The sequence below is a fragment of the Symphodus melops genome, assembly GCF_947650265.1.
Source record: "Symphodus melops genome assembly, chromosome: 11".
NCBI classification, from domain to species: Eukaryota; Metazoa; Chordata; class Actinopteri; order Labriformes; family Labridae; genus Symphodus; species Symphodus melops.
In genome coordinates, this window is record NC_136701.1 from 5,616,404 (window position 1) to 5,635,564 (window position 19,161).

A 19,161-nucleotide genomic window follows, 5' to 3' on the forward strand; every position below is an offset into this window, starting at 1 on the left:
AAGCTGTACCAAAGCAGGATGTATGAATTTTTCAACTTTCTATTAATTTCCTGAGATGTATTTTTTTATCATTTTGTCAAAGCCAATCGCAATTCTCAAATAAGCTAAGAGTGTGTTGTTTTTTTTGTTTGTCCCAGAAACAGTTGAAACTAAATGTATTGAAGTCGATATTTCATTTTTTATTAACTTCATGCTGAAGGCTCAGGAAAACACTTTCACTTGTATCCCCTGATAAATGTTGGACTCTGTTACAGTGTTTTAGACTTTTGTTCAAAATCTCTATTACATTTTTGCTTGTTCATCTTTTTAAAGACCTTTGTGGATTTTATGACCTCAGTGGCAGTTCTGTTTATTGCACTGTGCCTGAGTCTGGTCCACTAAACCAATGGAGTGCTATATCCATAACTAATCCCTGTGTTGGGAGACAGGGATGTGTGCGCCTGTGTGTGTTTGTGAGTATATGTGTATGAGCATGGTGTCCTGCAGTATTGATGTCTTGGCACTGATGGGGAGGTGGAGCTGAGAATCTTTCTAAGCTCATAATCCTGAGCTCTCCACCTCTCCCCACCCATCTCTTCCTCTCTTCCCTTTACTTTTTCTTTTTTTTCAGTCTGGCTTTAATTTAATATTGAACACTTCTGAACAGACTCTATTCCAGAGAGGCTAAAATCACTTGAATAGCTCTTCTGAATGCTCTCCTTAAAGTGGAACAGTTTACTTGCTGTATGAGAGCACCTTAAATGTAAGCCATCGCAACATGCCTGTTTTCTCTGCCATGTAAATTACTCTATGATCTCTAAGATCAGATCTACCCATGCTTCGGGGGGGGAGGGGGGGGGGGATCCTGAATTTTTAACTGATCCCGAATAGTCCTAATGTTTCCCAATGCCTCAAACCAAGATGGAAATAAAACACATTCAAATCAATAACCCGCGTCATCATTGCACCAATGAACTGAACCAATTTTAAATCTTAAAAGAGAAGACAACCCAAATGGAACTATATAAACATGTGAAACAAAAAACAAAACAGGCTGCAAATATGATTCCCCTGTTATATAAAAAAGTAAATGCCAAAGAAGCCAAATTAGCCAATTATTGAGAATCTGGACAAGCAGAAACCTTTGGTGTTGCTGTCGCTGGGTTGTCGCTATTATTGGTTCTGGGTGAGTGCAGCCCTTTTTTTTTTTACAAATTGGAGTGTGTTTCTAGGCTGATAGAATTTATTTTTACGTATCTTTTATGTTTTTTGATTAACCTTTTTAATGTTTGTTGCATGTTTTGTTCTTGTTAGCCACTTTACATTATGTGGTTGAGACACAGAGTCAAAAGTGAAAAATGTTATGCGACTTTCCCCTGCAATTTCCTGCTTGAGTTTCCTGAAATGGCAAGAATGTCAGCTTCAGTTTGATTTAATGGGCAACAGCCCCTTCAGTTGATTATTAACTTACATGAGTGGTACCAGAAAGCTTCAAATTGCTGGAGGTTAAGGCTAGAAAAACCCATTTGAGCAATTCAACCTGGCTGGTACTCAATTACAAATTCTGAGATAGCTAAAAAAAAAAATGTGTTCACACAAGGGAACTTGTCCAATAAGCCACACTTGATTACAGTGGTTTTGTAATTTCCTGGACAGTATTCAAGGCACAATCAAATCCCTTCAAAGCAGAAAAAGTTAGAGGGGAGACCTAGAGAGAGAGAGAAATACATATTTTTCCAAGATGAATGATGTTGAGCTGCTACTGTTCCACAGTTCAGCAAGTCCTCAATCTTTAATCCACTGGAGATACGGGATTATTCTCAACAACAATACAGAGGCGCTATGTAGGCCAAGCTCTCTCCCAGAGCATCTGCTCAAGTTAATGTCAGGAAGTACATCAGCAGAGAAAGTCTCCTGGGTCTATTTTCTATTAAGATCTGTTGATGAAAAGTATGACTGCAGAACCTGACATGACCCAGCAGTTTCCTGCCTGCTGCGTGCTAAATTAAACAAGTTCGACTGTGGAACTCAAACTGAAATGAGACCTTTTTAGCTTGTCTGACTGGGAAAATTACACCCTCAATGATGACCTCATTATAAACCAGTTAGGTGTACAGTCTGGCCTTAACCATTACTAAATACATGAAATATGACTTTATAAGTAGTATCTGTTCCATGGGATTTAAATGACGCGTCTGCTATCATCAAAATCATCACGTTTCAATCAATCCATTGACTCAAAAACAAGCAATGTTCAATTGAAACATCACTTCATTCAGATTTGAACAACGGAACGTGCTTGAAATGGTTCTTGTCTTTGTTATTCTCCACATATCACTGTATGTAAAGTCAGAGTGACAAAAAAGGATGAACAAAATCCAAAGGTGTTCAATCGGTAGTTTGTCAAAGTTGTCTATGGTCAACATTAATCCCTCTGAAAACAGACATCTTTCAAGCAAAACACTACAATATGTAAAATCGGATGACAACATTTACATTAACATATCTAAATTAATGAAAAATGTACTAAACCTATTATTGTTGCCATGGATACGCCAGGTGTTACATCAAAGTTTGCTCCATAAGGAAGTGTGAATACTACTACTGAAAGCCACCTAGCATTTTTTCAGGGCAGAGAAGCGCTGGCTGTGCCCTCAGAATCGCTCGCATGAGCGTTTTGTGCGCTGAGAGAAAAAGCGTTTCACGTCAGCCCTGTCTCCATGACAACAGCTTGTTGACAACGGCTGCTTTATGAACAACACGGCTCTGTTACTTTTTACTGGATGTTTTATTATATTTTAGATTACTTGTTCCCTTTACTAAAAGCATCGATCAGATTATGCTTGCCCTTGTACTTTGTCTGGATGATGAGCTTCATAATGACGGCCCCGCTATCATGGCTCCAATCAGACACGGAACAAGCAGGATGTGGGTACACAACAAAATCCGTAGGAGACAAAAATACAGAGAATATTACCAAAACATTTACCAGCAGCATCAAGTGTCTGCCCAATCTGCTTTCACAAACAGAACTTTTTATCTTTGTTGTGATCATTTTATCTGACATATCATACAGTTCAGGATAAACTGAAACGGCCAAGACCAGCTTCTCCTCCATTGTTTTTGGTTGCCGGGGTGACGAGTATCGGCCTTTCAACCTTGTGATTGGTTCATTGAAAAAAGCGCTGGTAACGTCAGCAGTGCCTTTTAGAAAAGTTGAACGATTTTTAATTTAAGGGCACGGAGCGGCCTCACAAAAATGGCAGAGCCCTTTTAAAAGGACGATGGACACTGTGCTTTTCATCCAGGTGGCCGGCTTCTGCTGAAAACAGTCTCCGCTCATTGAAAACAACTAAAAATAGACGCTGGCGCTGAGAAAAAAAAAAGCTAGGTGGACACGAGGCCTTACTGTTGCTGTGATAAAAACATTTTCTAATTTATACTTGGATACATTGTCAGTAAATATATTCTGTTCCTCAGGTCTGTTTTGCACGATTGTCTTGACTGTGGTCAATGCAGACTTCGGTTTCACTGGGGTAGCAGGGAGAACTCCCATGATTCCCCGCTAGCCTTGACATCTTTTGTTATTGCAGTGTTGATTGAGAGCCCCCTGGTGGCGGAATCTACATACATATTATATCTTTAACTAGTTGCTCATTAGCATGCTAATTAGTAGCATGCTAGCTGCTTGTTTGTCATTATTAAGTGCTTTTGACTACCTTATTAAATATGACCATGTAACTAATTGGCCAGCGAGCTTGAGTTTGCCCTCAATACCCTCCTACTAGGCTACTACTTATCAAGAGTAAGTTAGGAACATCTTAGTAAGTTAGGAACATCTTAGTAAGTTAGGAACATCTTAGATAGATAGATAGATAGATCGATAGATCGATAGATCGATAGATCGATAGATAGATAGATAGATGCTAAGATGAACAAGGGAGTGTTACTCTGCCAAAGCGACTCCTTTTTAACAGTCATTTTTTAATATCTGTCATTTGTGTTGTGTTTTTAAATGTTTTTAATTTAAGTTGTTTTATTGACTATTACGAATGCTAATAAGTAGCTTGCTAATGGTGAATAGTGTGAGCTTAAATTACAGTGTTAACGGATCAGGTAAAGACAATAAGATAAAAGCTAAATACAAGTGTATGTTATTCTCACTGTACTAGCTTTTATAAGTTTTGTTGTTTTTTGTTTTTTTTGATGAAGAAAGTACTCTCAGGGAAAGAAAAAACAATCAGTGAAAATGTGTGGCTGATGGATGGCAGCCAAGGCAGAGCAAGCAAGGTGAAAACAAATGGAATTAGAGAGACAATGGTTAGCATCCCTCTGTGAAATCAAATTATCAGCTTTCCAATCTTAGCCCATGGCATATGAGGAAATAATAAAAATGACTGTCTGCTACTGGGAACTCTTAACATTGAAAACTCTTCAAACTCTGACAGCAGAGTTTTGGCTGCTGATTGGTCTATTCATAACAGTGATGCACCAGCTGAGCTGAGTGTGATTTACACGTGTCGAGCAAACATTTCTACATGCAGACTAAAATTCAAAGCAAGTAAAAGCTTCCCCCTGATTTGTACAAAACCTCATCCCTGAAACATTTCACCTAAATGCATTCATCAGACAGCAAGGAGACAAAGGAATAAATGTTAACACGATGCTGGTCTGAGACCAGCGCGGGCTGTGCCGGTAGATAAGCGTCTCAGGAGCTTGTCAGTCCACCTCGGCCACCACGGTGACATTTATTAATCGCAGTCTCAGGAGAAGGCAGCACAGCTCTTTTTAAGCTCATTTTAGCCAACAGAGCCTTGGGAAATTAATGTGCTCCTTATTTAGTCCAGCTATAGTCTTTTTCTATGTAAAGCAGTGCTGCCAATATGTCAAGGTATATTCAAAGAGTCTGGAAAAAAAGCATAATCCAACCCTCCTCTGCACAGAATTCATATAAAAGCTGCTCTACATTGCTTCCAAAGAAACTTTTATGCTCTAACAAAGACCGTGGAGTGATTTAGAATGCCATGGCATGTAAGATGGAAGAAAAAAAAAAACATCCATTGGATCCCCAATACCCTACTGACAATAGGCAATGAATGGAGGCGCCAAAGAAAAGAGACCTTCCAGTTGAGCGACAAAGCCTAATCCATGTGTCCTTGCATGTTTCTATTGATTTTTGTGTTGATTTTTTTTTTTTTTTTTTTTTTTTTTATTCTACAAGGTTTGTTTCAAAGTGACATCTTCCATTTTCTGTTTTATACACAATTCTATTCAAAAAATGTCATTCCCCTGTGGACAATCCAAAGGCACATCGAGCAGTAGCAAGAAAGACAATAATAAGGAGCAATGAAACAGTGCAATGAATTCCAACATTATAGACACAAATTATTAGGTTGACTAAAAATGAATATACACAAAATGCCTACATGCACATGCACTGCATGAACATGCACCTGCTGCATATTTAAAACCCATTTATTTCATTATTATGAAAGTCACTGAGGACTTGCTTTAGGACAGGTGAGCTGTCTTTACATAAACCCCCAAGAAAATATCTAGATAATAGAAGAATGCTCCTGGCTGTTCACCAGGAGGCTGGATGTGCACCTCACAGCGAGAGACTATCCTTGTCAGACTGGAGGAGGCAGCGGGGGGTGCAAGTCAATGTCAGTTTCCCCTTTTATCACTGCATCTCTTAACTTCTTTTCACCGCTGTTTGACGTCAACCACTTATTTCTTCTTTTTTTTATTCCACCATCACTTTCTCCTTTTATCAATTAACTTCAGTTCATGTCACCTTCATTTTAGTAAGAAGCAAAACAGTGAGAAATCAAGCAGTGGTGATGTGGTGAGTAAAGTTACCACGGAAATCTGCCTCGCCTGCCATATCATTATATAAAAATATTGATACGAGACAACATCATTGAATGATTTGGGTTTCCCCATCTCCAGGTGACACACTGATTCGGTTATGTCCACACGTCAGCAGTCTTCATCCGGAGCTCTGAGTCTCAGAGGAATATCACACACAGGGTGTGCTCCAGAGCATTATATTTCTAAAATGTAAAGTCACTTATAGAAGATACTTTATTATCTGTCCTGTGGTGTTGGAATGCCCAGCTTGTTTCACAGACTGTCTCCCATTATCACACATCCCTCCCCCCATGGCTAGTTCTGTCTGCAATCAAACTGCAATTCGGTGATTCAATGAAGAAAAGGTAACAGTTCGCCTCTGTTTTTGCAGTACATTATCAACAAAAAAAAGGATTCACATGCATTTTCTATTTAAGGTTTTATCCTGAAAATCATGCCAGTATTACAAACTGAACATGCTCAGGATACGTTTTATCCATTTTCAAAATATCTCACATCAATAAACTTGTATACAAGTGTTTTAAGTATAAATATGTAGTACTGCTGTTCCTCCAAAGTAAGAGCAAAAGACAGATATGAGATAACATGATTAGCACCTGATAACACATTTTGTTAAAAAATTCCCTGCACTAAAAAGGAGGAGAGTTGTAACTCTATCTTTCTTCAGTTTAAATTGTGAAACCATCCTCACCTTTGTCAAAACAAAAAGGTGATGGGGAGCTTGTTAGCAAGGAACGCAGAGGGCTGTAACTGTCTTATGAGTGCAGTATATCCACATTTCACAGGGACTGTGAAGGTGACACACACTGACTCAGCTTGCTGATAGAAGGTGAGACCCACTGCTTCAATTATACATCTGCTGTCTCTTCGCGGCACAGTTATAAGTTTAGCCCAATCGATCAGACAGCCAGTAATATTGGCAGATATTCAGTGACTATCTGCATCTGCCCACTTACTGTAGATATGCGCTGATACTACGAGATTTATTCACCAGGAAAATATCATTTCATTTGATTCTTGTTGTAATAGACTTGCAGCTGTCTTTCACAGGCAGTGTGTGCTGAATGGATCATAACATTATCACCCTCCACAGTGTGAAGCGGTGATACAAGCACATGTGCAGTTAGCTTTCCAGCTAAGTAAAAATCTTGTCTCAGAAAGTCTATCTTTTCCAAGTGTTTGATAATTACATTTTACTGATCAATGCAATAAAATATAGTATGCATATCGATATCTGCCTTTCTCAGAGACACACAGACATTGAACACAGATTGACCAACATATTGGTCTCTCATGTTTTTTCTCTCCCCAATATCAGTGTTGGCCACAAATATTCCACATCGGTCGGACCATATTTAAAAGCAATAAACCATATCTCAATAACATTATTCACTGTATGAAAACAAAACATTTCATTTGTTCCAATAAATTGAAGCAAATTTTTGAAGTTTACAAGAACCCTTCTCACTCTGCATGCCTTACATTCCATTTTTACATGGGTTACATTATTTCCTATTCATGGGTATAATGTCCATGTTTACACTATTTTGATGCAGTCAGATCAGCTAAAGCTAAACTATCAGTTGACGCAAATTTAACCATGAAAAAAATATTTTGGGATTTTTTTAAGGATTCAGCTGGAAAAATGTCCAAACACAGGGGTTTTGTTAAACATGAATACCTTATCAGTAACTTATTGTAGCTTTGTTACACTCTTACATTTTTTGTTTATTTAGCGCATTTTATATTGTCATGGCAAGACTGAATAATGTTATTGCACATTGTACATGTACTTATAATGTCATGCAGGCAGAACATAAAAAGAACTTGGTTGATTTTAGTCTTTTACCCAGTAAACATTCACTGACTCTAAGACCTTCAGGTCAGCCTTTGAATTAACAGAGAAATAAAAGATATACTAGAATAGAATGCCTTTATTGTCCTACACAGCTAAAAAAAAACAGAGGAAGAATATAAAAAAGAAACTAATTACTTTAATTACTTTCTCTGAGTACTGAAGAAAAGCTCATCAGTCTGAACTACTGTGACTGTCTGACAAGCAGTCGGATCAAACTGACTGGGTCACCTAGAATCAGATGAGAGAGAGAGAGAGAGAGAGAGAGAGAGAGAGAGAGAGAGAGAGAGAGAGAGAGAGAGAGAGAGAGAGACCCCAATGGTGGTCAGAAAAAAGAACAGTATTTTTCAGATTATCTTCTATGTTCTCAAAGTGCCAGGTAATGTCTCTATAAGATATGAGTTGTTCTTTAAATAGACTGTTATAACTGGGAAACATTCAGAAAGTACAGACCTCCACATACACACAAACACACACACATAGACACGCTGAAGTTGTTTGGATGCAGTTGAAGGCACGCTCCATCGTTGGCACAAGCTGTGTGTGACCTGGTGCGTGACAAAGGTCAAAGCAAACTCTGACCTCTGTCACACCAGCAAGCTCCATTACAACCTGACTGCCCAATGATTGACACCCAGTCATGTCCCAAACAGGTCCAATTAGTACAAAAGGGGTTCAAAAAAACAGACAGAGGGCAGATTCTCAGCAGATAGAGAAAACAAAACCCGATTTTGAAAGGTTTGAGTGGGGCTATTATGATTTTTCCATTATGTCACACTGTCCATTGATTTCTTGTAAGAAAATGAAAAATTCCTTGATTCCTGTTAGTACTATATCAGCAGTTTTGTTCTGTGTTGAGCGACTTCTTTATTGCCAGACAAAGGGATTTTTTTTTTTTTGTCTGGGTAGAATTATGTATTGATTGATTCTTTTTTTTGTTGCAAGCATTGACATAAGTATTTTATAATCAAACAGTATTTTATATACCAGTATATGGACGTTCAAACCTCTGATTCTCCCTATTTTTGCAACATTCAACTCGCTAACTAAAAGAGAAAGTCAAAGAAGTCCTGTTTTTAGTTATGCAAGTGAAGGCTTCTGACCCCACCACAAGATTGTCAGTATGTGCCACTTGTTGATCCACTATATGTCGCCCCCGAACATCAGAATACAACTAATAGAAACTGTGATGTGGCCACACTTGCGCTATTCTGAAGCCTCCGCTCTCGTCCAGCGGCACACCTGCAACCAATCTCCACTTGCGTTCACGCAGAGTTATTCATTTGGAACTCGCCGTAATTAAACACCATTAAGCACTTAATGGTCCTTTGCACGAGCTGCAATTGTCTCTGGCCTGCATTATTGTGTTCGCAGGCTGCAGGCTAATGTTAGCACACTAGTTACATCATAGCTTCCCATTGCACATAAATTGAAACAGGATGATAGATACTTTATTGATCCCGAGGAAATGACTGTGATGTAAACATGTGACATCCAAATAAGCAGTGAGAAGATTATAATATTTTTCTTATCTCTAATCCTTTACTAAAACAGATATTAACAAGGCCGTCCCGTCCATGTTAACATGATGTGAACATGGCCCGACAATGACAAGACGTAAAATTCTCAACAGTCAAAAGCCATGCTGTGCTGTTGCTGATGTCAACATCTGACAGATGCAGTAGTATTCTGTTGTCTACATCTATTCTAAAAAAAGACTTTATGGGCTGACAAAAATTTAATCTATTTGGAAGCAGCCGCTACAGGCAGCTGGACCCTATTACAAGTTGAGCATCTCGCACGTGCTTTAGATTCAAAAGCCTTTTCAACCCATGTGTCTGTATGAGTGTGCACTCACCAACAAGATGAAAGCAAAGTATGACCACATAATGTGTGAATCAATTTCAGAATGAAACAGCCATCACTGCTTAGCCCACAGGATGACGCACATCATGGCAAGTTCAGACTCGCCTCTCCAATTGACCAAGTGCACGGCTGCACACGTTAGAAATAACTCGATTTAGTTCAAAAAAACCTTATTTATCCCAGAAGAGGCCATTTCTGAGGCAGGCAGAATAAAAGGAACATTCAAACAGAACCATTTGAGATGGTACAAGATGGACAACAACAACAATAGACACAGAGACAGCACAGTCCATTGACGTGAAAAATGTAACAGGCTCTTGAAGCTAAATGAAAATGTGTTTTCACATTACAAGCTCTTTTTATTATTCTAGGTTACACAATGTGTTATATTGGCTGCTTGGTGGGGCTGTATCTGACCAGCGCTGCAGCACTCACAGGGTGTAATTAAAAAGATGGCAGTGTGCTGCCTGTGGTCCTAAAAAGGGTGAGCAGTGAAGGCTGAAAGTCAGGAGTACAGAGCTGAAGTGGAACAATCAAGTTCTTCAACAAGAATCGACTGTGGTGACTCGTGAACCTTGAAACTAAAATGTGACAATATAATCTTTTCCTTGAATATAATTTTAAATATAAAAAGTCCCCCTCAAGAGAGGAGAGTGTTCCAACTGCATACCTTTATTTTGAAACAACTTTACACACTTACCAGGGATGTAAAAGCTAAAAATCGATTATAAAGTTATCAAGGTTTACATCGGGAATCTGAAAAACGAATCGCAGTAATATTGTGAGCATCAGCAGCTGCAGCTCTAGCTGCTGGGTGTAACAAGCTGGTGTTATGGCAGCTGTGAAGCCAAAACGTAACAAGCCGGTGTAGCCCAAAGAGCCAAAGGAATTATGAAAGGAATTGGTGTTTAAATGTAAAGGAATCTTTTAGTCATCTCATCCTTTTTCTTCAGTCTCATTTTGTAAAATAAATTGTAAGAGAACCGTATCATGAACCCAGTATTGTGAATTGTATCGTGTCGAGGGTAAAGTAAATCATTACACCCCTAACATTGACTATAAGACCCGTTTCCACCAAGTGGTCCAGTATGGATCATTCAAGTTTGGTACAGTTTGGTTCGGTAAAACCTGATCCTGTTTGCGGTAATCTGGAGATCTTTCCCGGCTTTAGTCTATGGAGACGCAACAAAATGCGCGCTGTACTGAGATAAACCAAACTAAACCGCTTGATTGAAATGGGGCTTATGATGGCCTATTCTTATTTTTATTGCCACTGTCATCACTGAGGGAGACCCCCTTATGTCATTGCAGCATGTCTGTGAAGACCTAACAGTATAGGAACTTTGCAATGTTGTATCTAAAAAAGGGATAAATTACTTTCCCTAAAAGCTGACCGTCACCAGTCGTGAACCTGATGATAAAACTTTGCCACCCTTGTTAGCTGGAATCAGAAACACTTTTCAGTTGAACACATGACTAACCGTTTCACACGTGGAACCTCAATAACGATTGGCTATTAAGTTTGTTTAGGGATGCATTATGTCGCATGGGTCTTTCAGATAGGATGAGGTGCTGTGCAGCTGAACTGGGCTTTTTATGCCTTTTAAAGTCTATTTTAAGACAGGATAGTGGATAGAGTCAGAACCCAGTCCACCCGCTTGGAAAGCACCACTTACAGTCTCAGCACATGGGGCCCATGCATGAACCGATAGGCGAACAGCGCCCCAGTTAAAGCATTTTGATCTTGGTAACAGCGCTCCCCGACACCTGGGCATATCCAATAAGAGGTAAGATCAGATCACAAAAAACAGTGTTTCACTTTCCTGAGCTCTAGCAGGACATTTCTTACAGTTTGGGTGTACCGGGGTTGTTTAATAAAGCAGTTGAATGATGAAGCAGTCATTATAGAGCTGCAGCTCCTGGACTAGCCTAAACTCCCCCAAATCCTGAAGTGCTCGAAGAATTTCAAGAATACACAACCCTCTTTGTCTTTGCTGCTCATCTCCTCCTCATTAAAAGAGAGACCAGGGCTCTCATCTTAATAATGAACAAATGCATTGTGCTGTAGCAGAAACTGCTTTCCAGAGCTATTTACTCGACTATCGTTTCTGACGCCAAGCAACTCGCACAATTGATTTGTGTTCCTCCTCTGCTCTGCACCCCACAGTAAGCCCAGGACACACTGAATCCAATCCAATCTTTTGTTTAGCATACAACTGCATAACCAGGGGCATGGCTGATTTGACTGATGGCTGGATGTGTGGTGGATGTTTTCCAGGAAGACTTTTTTTCTAGATTGATTGAAAGCTATGATGAGATAGCATTAAACACTATTGCATCCGCCATCTTTCTGCTTTATAACACCCCTTACAAAAAAACAAAGGTCACAGAGACTACGGCTATTTTTTATACAGTCCCTGACTCAAAGTTATATAAGTCTACTGATAAAATCCTAGGTATATCTACAGACAAAGCAATATGTTGAAATGATGAAACCGCTTGAAACAATATAAAAGTCATCAGCCTCATGAAGGTTTTTTATCATGGTTAACCATGCTGTCAAATGGAGATTATTTAACATTTAATATACATTTACATAAAGACTTTGAAGATTAACAGCAGAAGACAAATATTAGCTGTGAAAATAGAGAGTGAAATCCAAAGCAGACACTGAAGTTGCACTCTCTCCCTCTGTTTAATCTGATCTTCACTGTTTAATCTGGTAGACAGGACGTCACCTGCACTGACATACACACTGGTCGTGTCAGGCAACACAAACACCAAAGTCAGAGAGCTTCTACACAGTATTGTCAAAGGTGAGACAGGAGACTTAATCTCAAAACATTTACTTGATGTTTAGGTTAGCAGGATCGCTAGAAAGCTAATAATTACATTACATGGATTTAGGTCACTAGACAGGTCACATAAATAGCTCCTATAGTTAGAAGGGTGCAGGCTTTAACTGTTCCTGGCTGTGTGTGTTTGTGTTCAGCTCAGCAGCTAACACAGATCTGCGACAGAGACCGTGCTTCTTTCTGTAAATGTTCTTTTTTCCTTCTCGCTTCTCTATTGGTTCAGTGAAGTAACGAAGGCCCTTCCTCTCCAGTCTGCATTCAACATGGGCGAGCAGAGACTAATTACATAATAACAGCCAGTAGTGGAGGTCCAACTCCCCTCATTCCTACTACCTTGGACAGATGAAGAAGTGAGAGTAGGGATAAATCAACTTTTAATCCCAAAATGTTGACTCTCCTCTTCCTTCAGGAAAATGCCTTCAGGTCACATCCTCTTTAAGTTATGAAGGGCACACTCCCACTAGGCAAAGTGGTTCTGCAACTTATCCCATCTCCTTCCACCCCATTTTCAAGCCTGGCACAGTTTCAGTAGATGGCTGTTCATCGACCCTGGGTTTGCCCAAAATTTCTGCCTCTTAAAAAGGACCTTTTTTTTTTTCTTGCCACGGTACCTTTTGATAAAATGTTGCTAAAGTGCTGTGTTCATAATGGATGAACGCTGGGTTGAGATGGATTGATGTATTGTTGAGTACCGATTAAGCACGATTATGCCCCCTCCCCATTTGCCCCGCTGGCCTGCACTGGACTGCTCCCAGACTAACCAGACCTGAGTACAGTTACCTTAATTACATACTTTGTAATAAAACACATGAATGTCTTTACGTGTCTTTAAGAAGCGTGCTTAGCTTAAATGGACTTGGGAAACAAAAATAAAAGCGATGTACTGTCGAGTCCATGTCCGCACACCGGAGAACACAGAGAACATGACAGCTACGTTTCTGACTTTGAGGTAGCTAGTGCACAGGTCGGAGCACTCACACTATGTGAGTGGGTGAAGCGTGCTAAGGTACGCTACAGATCGCTTACTGTGAGCATGCCCTTAGTCTACCCTCATATCTTTATAACTTCACTATACTAACTATAAATGGACTTGAGCTTCTAGTTCATATCACTACTCAAAGCACATTTACACTTCATGTCACACCTACCTATTCACACATATTCACACACTGAGGGCAGAGGTTGCTATGTATATTTATCATCGTCGTTGAGAGACAACGACTCTGCCAACTGAGTCACAGCTGCAGATAACAGTCCTACCAAACTGTTTACATGGCTAATAAAAATGAATATTGTACTGATATTCATACTTAGATGCAGCTGTGCATGCACTGGTTAACCTCAGCCCTTTAAACTGCCGGACCGCTGGATTGTTCAGGGCTAGATGTTAGCAGCTACAGGTTGTGAGGTGCACTGTAACAGCCAACCTGAGACATACATTTTCACTGTGTTCCATATATTAATATATCTTAGACCCAGCTCTGTTGATGGTATGATGATGATATTTAGGATGTTGTTAATGTCAAATATTCATGATGAGGGTGATATCAAGTTGATGAAGCTGTTGTTGACGATGACAAAACAATGCACTTCCACCCCTTGTGTTCATTGCCTCTGTGCCAGATCAGACATGAAGCTGTTTTTTGGCACTTAATGACTTTGTTTGCTCCTGTTTAAAACCTGGTTTGTGTTATATTTACTCTACAATGTATGACTCTCCAGGGGAAAAAAAGCATCTGCTAAATGTAATTCAATAGATCATTGTAGTAGATATTTAAAGCATGCTTTCTAATACAGTATAATGTCAGCATATCCCACATGTCTCAATTAGAAAATGCTGCTTTAGTACGGTTTCAGTTCGGACATCCCAACAAAATATTTAAATGCTCTATTTTATCGCTGCCCCGTCCCTGTTCTGTTCACATGGTGGACATCATACTTATTAATATTAATGATTTAAAAGCTGTTGTTAGATCTCTGTTAAGAGTATATGATACATTTTCGAAATTTTACAGGGCTATATATTATATACACTCACTGTGCCTCAGGGTAAAACAGATTAAAAGAGGAATATACATTAATCTCTGAATATTACCATACCAGTAGTACAAAGAGAAAATGTATTACATGGCATGTCATTTAAAAAAAAAAAAAGTTAAATAAAAACACTGAATGGCTAATCCTTAAAGACAAAAGCTAAAATGGAGAATTAAACCCCGAATTATTGAGAGCATCTGCTAAGAAATAATGTTTAATGAGGCTTCGTGTGAGAGAGCAGCTTTGAAGAGTTTCCTTTTCTAACTTTGGAATACTAAGAGGCAGTGTGAGGCAAAAATAACTGGTCCCTTGAAAGGCCCAGTCAATGGGCCCACCGAGGATATAATTTAAATCAAGGTAAACAATCAGTAGTGGTAGGGTTAGCCTCCTGGCTAACATACAGTGAGCTCCCTCTGGTCCCACTAACAATGATTACATTACAAAATGGAGAAGAAAAAAAAGACTTAAATCAATTTAAGAAGAATTTAAGAACATTTTACTGGAGCAACAGTAAAAAGTGTCTTTAAGGTATACTATAAAAGGAGGTCATTGTTGCTTAAAATTAAGCAACAATGGTCTAACCATGCAACTGGGCACCAGAAAGCGTTCCCCTTTCCCCTCATTGGCAGCCTCTGTGTCAGGGACAAATGGTTACCCAAATACAAATATTGAGGGATACCATCTTGAAATTTTGGACTTTCATGTCCTTTTTAATTGTGTGCATAGTCAGCTAAACAGTTATACGTCATCACCCTTTCAAGTCAGCCCCAGAACTACAGGTCACTTTAACAAATTCTTAATAATTCTGTGTGCTGGGCCTCGATGCCAGGCAATTTAGGCTCACACTACAACACACCTGCCAGACACTAGCCAGGGGCTGTAGCCATAGACTGTCTATAGTTAACTGACCTGCTCACTGGGCTTTGTCGCCCTGATGTAAACAAAACAGATAGCAGTTTAAGATTGAGCCTTTCGCTCAATCTTAAAGGACTAAAAACGCGAGGCAATCAGACAGTGTGTCTAAATTGTAACCTGTAATCACGACTATGCACTTTATCTGTTAACTGATCTGTTCATTGCAATTGCTGTCTTTTTTTCTTAACTTATTGTCTGTAAACTGTTTTGATCATGTACTTTTTATCATGATGTGTGCCCTCTTGGCCAGGTCACCCTTGTGAAAGATATCTTGATCTCAATGGGTTAATTACCTGGTTAAAAAAAGGTTAAATTAAAAAAAAAAAAAAAAAACATCTCATTGATTAGCACAGTTGAGCAGTATTTTGGTCCAGAAAATTGAGTTTGAACTGTAGGCTATGTCGAGTAAGGTTTGCAAATTGACCGAAGAAATGTTTAATTACATCAAACATAGGACTGGGGATGTTAAAATGTAAGGTGTGCTAGCAATGTGGGCTGTTCACCCACATTTGACCGAGGTTGTACGGTGCAAAAGTCAGCACAACAAGACATGAAGTGTCTGAATCTCATCATTGATATCTGAACACCTACAGTATGTGCAAACAAGTGTGTTGCTAAACAAAAGTTATGCTTCAGCAAGACAAACAAGAGAGTCAGCAACAGGAATGACTATTTCTATAAAGTAAAATGTAATGCCTCAAACTGTTGGCACTTGGCACTGGGTACGTGTGGGATGAGATGATTTTCAGCAAGCTTCAGAAATAGCCTACATTTAAATTTTCTAAAGAAAATGTGCTTTTCACAGAGAGGGATCCATTTGACTTTTAAACGAAGAATGTTCAACATTTTACACATAGACACAGCAGAAATCAAGTCTGTCCTCTGTAAATGTCTGAGTCATGACTGTCTACAATGAGAGAGAAGCTTGAGTCCCTACAGCTGTACTGTTGAAAGAGTTGTGTCTATATTACGTTTATATGGACAGGAAGGCCCAGCATATAAAGCTGTTTCAGTCAAGGACTAGAGAAAATAAGATGAACATGCTCACTGTTTATTTGGATAGTGTGCTAACATTAGCCTGCTAACACAACAATGCAGGTCACAGGCAATGCAGCTCAAGCAAATGATCATTTTGTCAGCTGCCTGCACTTAATGGTGTCTAATTATGGTGTGTTCTAATTAATGACTCCTTCGTGCCAAGTGCGAGTGGAGAGGGGTTGTGGATGTCGTAGGAGGAGAGTGGAGACTTCAGAATAGCGATGATGTGGCCGAACAGCAGTTTGTTTTGGTTAAATGCCGGTGCTCAAGGGTGACATCTATTTGATCAAAATGTTCTTCCTTTAAAAGAAAGTAGGCTATTTTTTAATTTTTTTTTAAATAATACTTACATGTGTAGCAGACAAAACAGATGTACCACTTTGTCCGCAGGGGGCGCAACAACTGACACAAACCAAAGCCCTCACAGTACTTTATCATGTTTTCTTCTGGGCCATCCATAAAGTTAAAAAGATCATTCCACAGATAACTCAAGGAAATGTTTTCTCACAGTAACAGAAATACCACTAACTCAACACTGAGTCATTTCTGTTCTCAAGAAACAAACCAAACCCCTGCACACTCTCTACATTGGCAATGCCAACATTGTCATTGCATTTGAGTAATTTTGACAGTGCTCCCTCTTTCTCTTGTGAAGGCTTTCTGCCAAATATGGCTAAAGATCAGTGGGGGGGGTTGTTTTTTTACTTTTGATACTTTATCATAAAAAATACAGAGATTGTATCACATTTTACCCATCGTATCAAAAATAATCAAGAGTTTTATCAAACTTACAAATAACGTTAAAGCCACTGGTTAGATTGTGACCCCACAGCCTTTCCATTAATGGGGTATTGTTGCAGCATGTTGACCAGGAAGATTTTACTGTGACCTCAAATACATTAAGTGAAAATACTGGACAGTACTGGATAAAATGTCTGTAAACTGTTAACTGTTCCAACTGTTAACTCCTGTGAGAATCACCTGCAGTGCAATGACACCAACGAGCGCTAACAATGCTCCTCGTGCCCTCTGCCTCCCACACAAGACATGTCAACTGTGCCATCAAAGAAAATCCCTTCCTTTAGCCACTGTGATTACTGCTTATGTCATACAGGACATTCCCACTGCACTTGAAAGCAACACAAATCCCCCTGTTCCCAGTAAGCCTCTGAGGGCGCAGAGGAGGGGAAAGGTCAGCGCAGACAATCTCTTGTCTTCAGGAACGATGGCTCAATCCATTTTCTGCGCGCACAATATAGGCAACTGCGCTTTTATTGAAGAGGTTTTGTTTTTGTTCTTTCACCTCCTGTCTCAACCCTCAGCAGAAGGAGAGGGAGAGAGCAAAAACAGTCCTCGAAACACACTTTTTTAAAACTCTGTTCTGCACTGTCACACAACAATTAAAACCACTAAATCTGTGGTTAACAGCTGCTACAGATTAGCAGAGTATCGCTTCTGGTTTGAGTGTTTTCCAGATACTAATCCTCTGAAATCCCCCCTTTTTTTCAACGGCGGGAGCGTGATAGAAACAGGCAGCACACTTCAGGCATGTTTCTGTTATTTTCCCCCCAACACTTCAAACCTGTACAGGCAGCAATGCAGAACAAAAAATAGGAAAACGAAACAAACAGCAGCTGGGAGCAGGAGAATGTCTTTAAAAAAATCAACTCACCTGAGAAAGACGGTCTCTCCCTGTCGGACGGTGATATTGTCCATCACTTTGTTGTCGGACTGAGAATCCCCTTGGCTGCGGACAGGCAACCCTGCAGGCAGAAGAAGCAACATCCTCAGAGAGAGAATAACTGTGCATTTGAAAAAAGCCACCAAGGGTCCCCGAACAGACATCGTCTTTAGCCGTAAAATATGAAAAAGGTGTACAAAAGAATCCGAGAGCGAGACAATGAGTCGTGTTGTGTCCAGTGAAGCGTCCCGTGGAGATTATTTACCCCCCCAGTTCATTAGTCTTAATCCAAATCTTCTCGCCAGGTAGTGGCGCGGTGCGCAGAGGAGGGGAGACACTCGACCCTGTCTGCCTATCTCCTAAACCTGTTTACTGTTTGCAAAAAAGAAAAGGGGGGAAGAAAAGAATCCCGCGTGTCTGACGGTGTCTGCTAGTGTCTCTACTGCTCCCCGAAGTTTTGTAACATAAACAAGAAGCAATAAATCCTCCAGATAAGTGCTTAACGTGCTTATCTGCAGCCTGCAAACGCTTGCAGCCTACAGTAAGAGCAACATATCGAAATAGTCCAAGTCAAAAGAAAGCAGAGACGCGCATTTTGCGATTTGCATCAGCTGTCAATGACTTGCGTCTCTGCACGTGCTTTATATGAGGAGCGCTCTCCGCGTGGACGCGTCACAGGCGGACAGACATAAGGGAAGTGGTGAAGGCAAGTTGAGTCACATTTTTCTCAAACCCTCATAAAGCACTTATTAATAATTTAGTTCACGGAAATGAGTCTTTAAAGTGCTTTTATTTGAGCCTAAAGTGGAAAAGGAAGGACTCATTCTACTGTAATATCAGGAGGCTCTAACTCTTTACAGTATACTATGGATGGTTGGATGGACTTTATCGATCCCAAACTTTGAAAATGATGGTGATGCAATCGCAATTAAAGCAACAGAATAAGTAGGCTAATCATTAACAAATAGACATAAACCTGGAGATATACAGTAGTCTGCAATAACTCAACTGTGTAGCTGAACGATAAACGTTTCTTTGTTGTTTAAAATGTGAAATACAGT

General features: G+C 39.7%; 1 protein-coding gene across 4 annotated transcripts in view; it reads right to left on the bottom strand.

The window, feature by feature from the left end:
- ntm (neurotrimin) overlaps positions 1-18,712 on the bottom strand; it is a 138,814-nt gene extending 120,102 nt beyond the window's left edge. For all 4 annotated transcript variants that reach the window (XM_079356356.1, XM_079356355.1, XM_079356354.1 and 1 more), the window contains exon 1: positions 18,092-18,712. In XM_079356356.1, the coding sequence (XP_079212482.1) occupies positions 18,092-18,264 (173 nt within the window). In that variant the 5' untranslated portion in view covers positions 18,265-18,712. The remainder of the gene's footprint in view (positions 1-18,091) is intronic.
- Between the last annotated feature and the right edge of the window lie 449 nt (positions 18,713-19,161).